This window comes from Meles meles, chromosome 14, assembly GCF_922984935.1.
Source record: "Meles meles chromosome 14, mMelMel3.1 paternal haplotype, whole genome shotgun sequence".
Lineage (NCBI taxonomy): Eukaryota > Metazoa > Chordata > Mammalia > Carnivora > Mustelidae > Meles > Meles meles.
Genome location: NC_060079.1, coordinates 10,310,675 through 10,321,041, shown reverse-complemented (window position 1 = coordinate 10,321,041; position 10,367 = coordinate 10,310,675). Strand labels below are relative to the sequence as shown.

The 10,367-nt window shown below is 56.1% G+C and overlaps 1 protein-coding gene across 2 annotated transcripts; it reads left to right on the top strand.

Moving 5' to 3' along the window:
* Positions 1-2,734: 2,734 nt before the first annotated feature.
* Positions 2,735-10,115, top strand: CDX2 (caudal type homeobox 2). 2 transcript variants are annotated; one of them, XM_045978083.1, is made up of 3 exons: positions 2,735-3,424; positions 7,093-7,234; positions 8,865-10,115. In XM_045978083.1, exons 1-3 carry the CDS (start codon positions 2,884-2,886, stop codon positions 9,013-9,015), a joined length of 834 nt encoding a protein of 277 aa, XP_045834039.1. In that variant the 5' UTR covers positions 2,735-2,883; the 3' UTR covers positions 9,016-10,115. The 2 variants fall into 2 exon arrangements, with proteins under 2 accessions (XP_045834039.1, XP_045834038.1); XM_045978082.1 differs by having other exon boundaries at positions 7,093-7,238.
* The last annotated feature ends 252 nt before the right edge of the window (positions 10,116-10,367 follow it).

The following is a 10,367-nucleotide window of genomic DNA, read 5'->3' as shown; positions in this document are numbered from 1 at the left end:
ATGTGAAGGGACATTTCCAATCTGAGGAGCTCGTCCAAGGACATCAGCAGAGGCTCCTTTCCCTCACCAAACAGCCTAGATCCAGGACCTTGGGGGCAGGAGTGGGCAGGGGAGGGGTGGGGAGGGGTGGGGGCTACAAGCTACTGTCCGCAGGTCCATTTTCCATGAAGAAAACCAATTGCTTTTTCACCATGATTTCCTTTCTCCAGCACTTGCAACCCAAATGAGCCTCAGATTTACCTGTGGTCCAGCCAGCACTGGGGCCCGGCGTGACCCCTGGGGCCAGAGCAACCCTGGCTGCTCCCAAAGCATTTGGGCGGGCAGGCCAGAACCCTTTCTCGGGGGCAGAGCACAGAGACACAGCTGGAAAAGCGGGACAATTAGCCAGCGGCCGGCGGCCGGGCCATAAAAACGCAGGAAGTGGCCGCTGCAGGGCGGAGGGAACGGCTGTCCCCAATAAAGTGATTGTTCCAAAGAATGCCCACATTCCCAAGACACAGGCTTGAGCCGGGGCCTCGGCTTCCAGAGCTTGAGGCTGGGGAGGGGGTGGTGGGGGACAGAAAGAGGAATTGTGTCTCCAGGAAGGGGAGGGAGATGTTTGGTAGATCAAAAGTCTGCAATGCCCACCACATAACCTCCCACATTCTCAGCCCATTCTCATCAGGATTGCAGACTCCCCCTTTTTCCCGTCCCCCAGCTCGATGATTTGGGTTCTGTAATGTATTTATACATATACATATACACATATGTATAATATGTGATGTATTTCCTATTTTATTTCTTGAGAGGTCCAGTGACACTCAGCTGTCTGGTCCAGGTAGGAAGGTCCACATGGAGAACCTGCTCCTGCCTCCCACCTCTTGAGTGCTCAGCTCTCTGACCCTCCACTGAGCCGTGATTTTTAACCATCTTCCTTAGGAAAGGCAAAGGACAGGACGGACCAGCAAGCAGGAGATCCCACAGGCCTGGGCTAGTTCAGATCCTGCTTGGGCCTGGCCTCTCTCCAGTCCGCAGCTTTGGTGGGTGTCATCTGTAAAATGGAGAGGCCAACACCAGCTTGGTTCCCCATCCCGGGAGATGTGAGGATCGAGGGAGATAAAGAGCGCTGGGAGAAGGGCTCCAGAGATGAGAAGGTGAAGTGACAAATACCAGAGAGCGCTTGACAATGAGAACCGACAAGTGCAGCTCTGGAGATGAGCTGGTTCCGAGAGCCGTTCAAGGCCACCCAGAGGTCTTGCCCAGGCCGCGGACTCGGCCGCTGCGATCCTCAGATCCTAGTCTGGCAGCGCTGGCTGGGCCTGGAGAGAAGGGCTGGAAGGCTACCGGCGGGTCCACTCCCTGCGGTGGCTAAACCCAGATGGGCGCGTGCGCAAGACGGATCTCATCGCTCTTGCGCTCCTGTCGGGAACCAGTTCCCGATCCAGGCCGCGCAGCACAGGTCCCCACAGGCGCCACCGAGCCCCGGGCCCCTTGACACAGTGCTTCAAAACCAAGGAGGAGACTTTTTCAACTCTTCCCCACTCGGAGTTGTTCAGAAGCAATCATTAGGAACAGCCCGGGTTCCCTTCCCATCTCCTGGAGATGAAAGACAATTTTCCTCGTGTAATGTTTTACTTTGTAAAGCAAAGTGTTTTTAAGACAAAGGTGTGATTATATGACATATACCTAGGGTACACATTCTGGCTATTTTTTCCTTGATTTTTAGCCGCTGATTTCAGTAAAATAAACATGTACCTGTAGGTTCGCTGAATCTTCACAAACAACATGCTGTATCACCAACACATTGCTCAGGAGCCCAGAACTTGCCCAGAACTCTAGCAACCCCATTTTGCCGCCCCCCCCCCCCACTGCCCTCCACTAGTCTGACTTCTCTATCACAGGCTCCTTGGTTGGACTGTTTTGAATATAAATGTTTTTTAAAAACTAATTGCCTTAATTTAACTTAAATCCCAAATGTGAGATGGACTCGGAGATGCAGCTGAAGCTAGGGTCATAATTTACGTCCTGCGAGAGGCAGGGGTTTCCATGGGGGAAGAGAATAACCGATTAGCAGTGACAGTTGTTTGGGGCACGCAGTCGTTCTGGCCAAGAGCTCAGGGAGGACAGGAACTGGCCCATCTCTTAGGGCTTAGCTCGTCCTGTCCCGGGTTGGTCAAAAACGTTGTCATCAAAGTAATGGCTTCCCTTTTCTTTTCTCTTTGGTATAAAAGGAGCTTGTGATGCGCCCCCACCCCCGCTTCCACCCCGCAAATGCATACACGCTACTACCCAGTCTCCAAGCCCAGATTCCCACCAAGATAGCTATTTCCCCCCCTCTCTTTTGCAAGTCTCTTGATTTCATTCTTTGAACCTGTGATTGGAGGTTAAAGTGCACCAGGTTGGAAGGAGGAAGCTCTTAACAATAAAGGTTTGAATATTTAGCTGTGATCGGGTCTCTGGAGCTCCCCCCTCCCCTTATCTTTTAAAATGCAAATCGTGTTTCGGGGGGTTGTGCGCAGGGTGCGCGCTGCGCCTCGACGTCTCCAGCCATTGGTGTCTGTGTCATTACTAATAGAGTCTTGTAAACACTCGTTAATCACGAAAGGCCGCCGGCCTGGGGCTCCGCACTCCAGCCTGTGGCGGGTCTTCCCCGCCTCTGCAGCCCAGTGGGAAGGAGGTGGGAGGAAAGAAGGAAGAAAGGGAGGAGGGAGGAGGCAGGCCAGAGGGAGGGACCGCCTCAGAGGCAGAAGCGCCGCGAGGAGCCAGCGGAGCTCCGCGGGCTGGGGCGCAGCTGGCCGCCCTTCTCCGCACCCCGCCTCGCCCCTTCCCCTTCGCGCCCTCCGGCAGCGTCCAGCGTCGGTCCCCAGGCAGCATGGTGAGGTCTGCTGTCGGGCCCTCGCCACCATGTACGTGAGCTACCTCCTGGACAAGGACGTGAGCATGTACCCCAGCTCCGTGCGCCACTCTGGCGGCCTCAACCTGGCCCCGCAGAACTTCGTCAGTCCCCCGCAGTACCCGGACTACGGCGGCTACCATGTGGCGGCTGCGGCCGCCGCGGCCGCGAACTTGGACAGCGCGCAATCCCCGGGGCCGTCCTGGCCCGCCGCCTACGGGGCCCCGCTCCGAGAGGACTGGAACGGCTACGCGCCGGGGGGCGCCGCGGCCGCCGCCAACGCTGTCGCCCACGGCCTCAACGGGGGCTCCCCGGCCGCCGCCATGGGCTACAGCAGCCCCGCCGACTACCACCCGCACCACCACCCGCACCACCACCCGCACCACCCGGCCGCCGCGCCGTCCTGCGCCTCGGGGTTGCTGCAGACACTCAACCCCGGCCCTCCGGGGCCCGCCGCTACCGCCGCCGCCGAGCAGCTGTCCCCCGGCGGCCAGCGGCGGAACCTGTGCGAGTGGATGCGGAAGCCTGCGCAGCCGTCCCTCGGAAGCCAAGGTAGGCGGTGGCGGCGCCCCGCAGGAGGTGGCTGCTGGGCGGGCCGCGTGTCCAGGACGGACCGAGGCGTCCAGAGCTGTCTAGAGGCTCCGCTCCCCGAGGGCCGGGGCGGGAGACTAGTTCAGGGGGCCTCGACTGCGGGGCTTCTCTACTGTGCCTGGGCTGGCAGAGGGTGGGGGCGGGAGTGGATATTTCGGTCTCCCAGCCCGCGGTGGGTTTAGCGCAGAAGAGAACCTTCCTCCTTCCAGCGGTCCTTCATTCGTACGATCCCGTCGCTCTGGGGACGCTCCCAGGAATGTCGGCGGAGCAGGCGGTGCAGGAGTGCGTCCTCCTCTACTTGCCACCGCGAGCAGCGGGTGCGCGGCTTCGAGCCGCGGGGGAGAGGGAGCCTTGCACTCCATCGGCCCGGCTTTAGAGCATTTCTTTCCACGCCACGGAGCCACTCAAGAAGAATGGTGGCCTGGGGGGACCAGGAGGGCTGCGAGGCTGTGCTCGGGACCAGGTTCGACCATTCGGGCCAATTCAAGGGATCTCAAGAGCTAGGGCGAATAGGAAGACGTGGAGCAAAGCTGCAGTTGCAGGAGAGGCCCCCGGAACTAAGGGGAAAGGAGGGCGTCCCCTCATCGAACCTTTGATTTGCAAAGATTCGGAAGCTAGGGGGGCTAGGGGCAAGAAGTTATGGGAGTCCTCCTGTGTCTGCGGAAGGGGGGGAGGAATCCTTGGTGAGCATTCAGCTTCTGCTCTAGACAGGGATCATTTCTCCCCACCCTTCTTTTCCAGGGTTGGAGGGGGTGTACCTGTACGTGTGTTCACATGCGCCTGTGTTCAAGAAGCTTACTCAGGAGATGTCTTTGCAGACGTCCTAGGTTTGCCCGATTGTGGGGGCTCATTAGTTCCGGGTCTGCCCCTTCTGGTATTGGGATGTGTGTCAAAGTGGGAAGGTAGTGCGAATAGGTGTGGTGGGAGAGAGTCCTGTTGGCGTCCCCTTTGCAATCCTTGAAGTCTTCCTAGCCCTCTGCACTTCCGCTTTTTTCTCTTTCCTTCTTTCTGGCCCAGCCTTGTCCTCTTGCAGGTTATGGCCACTTTGCAGAGGTTTATAGCCAATTACTGCCGCATAAATCAGAGAAGTCGTTGGGGGCTGTCTCTGGGCATCGGTATTTGCGTCACTGGGCACATGCCGGGTGGGAAATGCGGCCGCCCACGGAGAAGGCCACAGCGCCAGCCTCGAAGCCTCGGCTAGGTCCCTTCCCCAAGAGGAGGCGCCCTCGTCTGAACGGTGCCCCGTCTCGGAGAAGGCTCTCTCTTACCGAGCCGGCTGGGGCGCAACTGGCAGCCACCGGGGGCCCTAAGGGAGCCCTTTGGTTCGTCCCGGGAGAGCGGGCCGCGGGGCCGGGCCCGGGAGGGGGAGAGGGAGGGGAGCCGCAGGAGCCCAGGCCTCGGGGTCAGCAGATGAGAGGCCGCTGTGATGTCCCGCGCAGAGGTGGCAAGGCCGCAGTCGGCGCCGGGCGCCCTTGTGATGTTAATGTCGGGAGGCCGAGGCCCGCGGGCCAGTGCCGACTCCTCTGCGGAGCATCATCTGTCAAGGGGCTAGGGGGCTGGTCCTCGGCCCGGCCCGCTTTGATATACACCTTCCCAGCCCTGCCATTGTCTCTTTTAGGGCCCGGAAAGAGGGTGGTGACTTTCGCAGTCAATAATGAATTCTCACAAGTCCCTCTCATCTCTCCCCTCCTCCAGCCCCCTCCTTGGTTCCCAGGGGGTGCGGGGCGCCTCCAAGGCCCTTGGGGCGCGAGCCGCAGAGCGCACAGGGGTCTGGGTCACCGCGCTCCCGGCGCATCCCGGATACTGATAGGGGAGCACTGGAACAAGAGCCGATCCCAAGCACCCCAAGGCGAACACCGCTGCTGAGATGTTCAGCTCGGAGAACGTTTTCTGCGCCCCGCTCCCAAGTCCCGGGGGTGCCCTTTAGGCTCTAACCCGGCTGCAGTGTCAGCCGCGCCTGATACTCCCTGCGTGACCTCGTCCGACTCTCAGTTTCCTCATCTGTAAAATGGGGCGACTACCGCTGGCAACCTCGAGTGGGTTTGAGGCGGCAACGCGTGTAAACGCGCCCTCCACTCAGAACGTGTTAGTTCCCTTTACTTTCTTAGCAGCCGCGGGGTCGGGGCCGCTGCGCCATTCAAATGCGCCTGCCGGGCCGTGTTTATGTTAATGCGCCTGGCGGGGAGGGGGATGAAAGCCGGGACCGCCATTTGCTCAGTAGTGGTAATTCAAACAGAATGCGGTTGTTATTAAGGCATTGAAAGGGCTTTTCTTTGATAAGATCGCCTTGTCCTGCATTGTTTGCGACTGTGTTCCCCTTTCAGCGGCTCGGGGGAGCTCCCTCTGATCCGGCCTGTATCTTCCCAGGGCGCTTTTGTTGTGGTTTGCAAAGGGTTTTTACCTGAACAAAGTAGGCCTGCGGGGCATTAAACACCTCCAAGAAACTCCCAGACCCTTTAGATCTTCCTGGAGGACGGGGCACGGGGCGACTGAACCTGTTGGGCTGCAGGAAGACCTGAACCTGGGGCCAACAGGAGGGAAGAGCTCCGGGCCGGGGTGGGGGGCCCTACCAGCGACTGACCCAGGACAGACTCGGTGCAGACGCCCGGCTCGGGCCCGCTCCAACCTCGACGGCACTATTTGTCAAGGCCCTTCAGTAAAACAATCAATCTGAGGTTTAATATGTTGACTCAATCCAATGAGCATAGATCACTGGTCTGGATAGCTCTGGCAGAGTTTGTAGCAGAAATAAATGGGGGATTAAAAAAGAAAAAGTGCCAAATGACAAACCAGGTTCAGCCAGGTATACAGTGTTCCCCGGAGCTGTGGGGAGGGTTTTTTGCCTCCCAGACCCGAGCTCAGAATTCCACCAGATGGGCCTAGTGTGCCTGGGAGAAGTTTCTGGTGACTTGAGAGAAACTGCCAGCTCCCGCACACCTCCCCCTTTCCACTTTTTTTGTTTTTTTAGATTTTATTTCTTTATTTGACAGAGAGAGACACAGCTAAAGAGGGAACAGAAGCAGGGAGAGGGGGAGATGGAGAAGCAGGCTCTCTGCTGAGCAGGGAGCCTGATGTGGGGCTCCATCCCAGGACCCTGGGATCAGACCTGAGCTGAAGGTAGCCACTTAAGGACTGAGCCACCCAGGCACTCCTCTTTCCACTTTTAATAAAGCGAACAGAAAGTAACATTGCCACCAGCACATTCCCACACCCCAGCTATTTTCAGGGTGGGCTTCCAACTCCCACACACCTGAAAATCTGAATACTCCCAGGACTCTGGAGATTCCATCCTGCCCCCTTTGCCTTTGGGCCTAGCCTGTTCCAGTACTGTGTTTGGTTTGCCAGAAGGGTGGTTGGGTTCTGTTATCGTGTGTGAATGAGGTTTTAGTTTTTCTTCATTTTTAAAAACCACTTAACCTCAAGGTTAGTTTAGTTGTCCTGGATAGGCTCGCACCCTCCCCTCAGGACCCCCTGGGGGGTCTTGTCAGGCCCGGCAGGAACCAGCCAAACTCTGGCCCCCTGGGGCGGTGGAGGAAGAGAAATGGCCCTTGGGTTAGGGAGGTTTGTCATTACCCATGACTGATGGGCCGCTTTGCAGTCCTCAGCCCTAACTTCTCCTTCCTCTTCAGTGAAAACCAGGACGAAAGACAAATACCGAGTGGTGTACACGGATCACCAGCGGCTGGAGCTGGAGAAGGAGTTTCACTACAGTCGTTACATCACCATCCGGAGAAAAGCCGAGCTGGCCGCCACACTGGGGCTCTCCGAGAGGCAGGTGGGAACCGTCTTGCTCCCTCCAGGGCCTGGTCACTGGTGGCGGGTGGCGGGTGGGGGCGAGGGGTTCCTCAGGCAGAGTTAGAAGCCGGCCCGAGAATCCACCTAGTTCTGTGAGCAGATTAAAGCAGGAGGATAGAGGGGCTCCGGCTGGCTCAGAGCATGCAGCTCTTGATCTCCCGGTTGTTGAGTTCAAGCCCCACAGTGGGTGTAGAGCTTACTTAAAAGAAGTAAGTAGGGGCTCCTGGGTGGCTCAGTCATTGATCGTCTGCCTTTGGCTCAGGCCCTGATCCCAGGGAGTCTGCTTCTCCCTCTCCTGCTCCCCCTACTTGTGTTCCCTCTCTCACTGTATCTCTCTCTGTCAAATAATAAATAAAATATTTTAAAAAATAAGTAAGTAGGTAGGTAAGTAAGTAAATAAATAAATAAAGCAGGAGGATAGAGAGTATTTCCTTCCCAATGCTTTTAGAAAAGGTTCCTTCCACCTCTAGTTTTCTTTTTTGGATGTTGATTCTTTTTCTCCTGTTTTCCGGGAACCAGAAGGTGCAAGAAAAAAAAATATGAGTAGTAGTTTAATCTGGAATTCTATTTTGGTGAAAGAAGACTTAAAGACCTTTTTTCTTTGTGCCCAGTACCATACTTGGGGAAAAATTAATATAAGACCCCAATCCCAGGGATCCTGGGTGGCTCAGTAGGTTCAGCCTCTGCCTTCGGCTCAGATCATGATCTCAGGGTCCTGGGATGGAGCCCCGCGTCAGGCTCTCTGCTCAGCAAGGAGTCTGCTTCCCGCCGCCCCCTGCCTGCTTCCCTGCCTACTTGTGATCTCTCTGTCAAATAAATAAATAAAATCTTTTTTTTTTAAAGGCCCATGAAAACTAGAGTGAGGCTTGACTCACCAACGCTCTATATGGTCTAGAAAAAGGCAGAATCCACTGCCAGGAAGCTGCACACTGAATCTTGTTCTCAGGGGGTGCCTGGGTCGCACAGTCAGTTAAGCATCTCAGGTTCTTGGTTTCGGCTCAGGTTGTGGTTGTGTGATCCAGCCCCATCTGGGGCTCTGCAACCCACATGGAGTCTACTTGGTACTCTCTCCCCCTCTCCATTTGCCCCTCCCCCCACGCACTCGCATGTTCCCTCTCTCTCTCAAATAAATGGACAAATCTCTCTCTCTCTCTCTTTTAAATTTCATTCTCAGCTTTAAGGTGAGGAATACTACATTTCAGTTTAGTTTTGAGAGGCCAAAGGCTGGCATTTTGAACTATATCCATGTTGGTCTTCTCTTGCTTGTTGTGGAAAAGGCTCTGCAGTTTCTGTTTTCCTTGCTCTGAGACTCTGAACTCTTCAGTAAAGTTGTAGATAAAGGCTGCTTTGGAACGAAACGTGGTGAGCAAGGAGGGAGGAAGGCTCTTCTCTCCTGAGGCTGTACGGGGTTCGGGAAGGGCTCCAGCGCTGGGCGGTCCCGAGCCCTCAGATGAAAGGCTGGGAGAAGGTCTGGGGGTCCCCGAGTACGAGAGGGCCCTTCTTTAGCTGGAGAGGGAGATACGGCCGCTGGGGCTGAGGACCAGTTCCTTACCCCCGACATGGACTCATTCACCCCCCTCTGTTTTTCTCCATCTTCCATTTCTAGGTTAAAATTTGGTTTCAGAACCGCAGAGCCAAGGAAAGGAAAATCAACAAGAAGAAGTTGCAGCAGCAGCAGCAGCAGCAGCAGCCGCCGCCGCCCCCGCAAGGCCCACCGCCTGCCCCGCAGCCCCCCCAGCCGCAGCCAGGCCCTCTGAGAAGCATCCCGGAGCCCCTGAGTCCTGTGTCTGCCCTGCAAGGCTCGGTGCCTGGCTCCGTCCCTGGGGTTCTGGGGCCAGCGGCAGGGGTGTTAAACCCCACTGTCACCCAGTGACCTCCAGGGGCCTGCAGCAGCAGAGCGATTCCGGGCTGAGCCACGAGGAGCATAGACTCTGCTAGAATCCTCAGGAGAGACCCCCTTCCCTCCCAACCACAAATGTACACCAACTTACCTAGCTCTCAGAGGGAAAAAATGGGGGCCGGGAGTAAGGACAAGTGGGGTTGGAGGCCTCCAGGAAGACATTCTCCCAGATTTGGACTTCTGCTGGTCTGACTTTCTGCCAGTGAGGAGATGGGATATGACTACTGGGGCTTCATTTAGTACTGGCAGAAGCCTGGCTTGGACTGACTAAACAGACAGGCTGTCAGCCCCCACCTCCGCAGATCTTGGCCTCCAAAATCTGCGGGACACACCTCTGATTGAAGCCGAGGGGAGAGAGGAACTCAGAGGGAAGGCCGGTGTTTGCAGCCAAGATGGCTGCTGCCTACTCCCAGCCATTCAAGGGCCAGCTGGTCCCTCCTGCCTCAAGGGCAGGCAAGCTTTAACTGCAAAAGTCAGAGGCAGCTAAGATAGAAACCTGGACCTACCAAAGACTGCAGAACCCCCAGGTCTTTGTCTTTCTTCTCTTCCCTTCCCAGACCAGGAAAGGCTTGAGTGGTGTATGTGCTGGTGTATGGTGTGAGGGGCGTGGTTATGGGGCTCCAGGCCTGACAAGAGCGCCCGGGACAGGGCCTTGTTTAGAAAGCCTGTCACCAGAGCTTCTCTGGGCTGAATGTATGTCAGTGCTATAAATGCCAGAGCCAACCTGGACTTCCTGTCATTTTCACAATCTTGGGGCTGATGAAAAAGGGGAGTTTTTGTTGTTGTTGCTGCTGTTTGGGTTGTTGGTCTGTGTAACATCCAAGCCAGCATTTAAAAAGCCTTCTGATTCCATGGGGGAGAGAAGCGATATGGTGAAGGGAAGTGGGGGGTATTTGAACACAGTTGAATTTTTTCTAAAAAGAAAAAAAAGAGAGAGAGATAAATGAGCTTTCCAGATTTCAGAGTCTGTATTTCTCATCCTCAGATTTTATCTGGAATTATTATTTTTTTTTTTTAAGAAATGTCTACTTGCAAGCTAGTATTAGAAAAACTAGGGAGGGGGTGGGGAAGGTTATCTGGATAAACTCATTTTACCCCAGAGCGGCAGAAGCCTGAGGGAGCAGGTTCTAAGACCTTCCCTGCCCCCAAGCCTGAGCCCAACCTTGGATTGTGGAATGTGTGGTTCTCCTGGGGTGGCTTTGGGCTAAA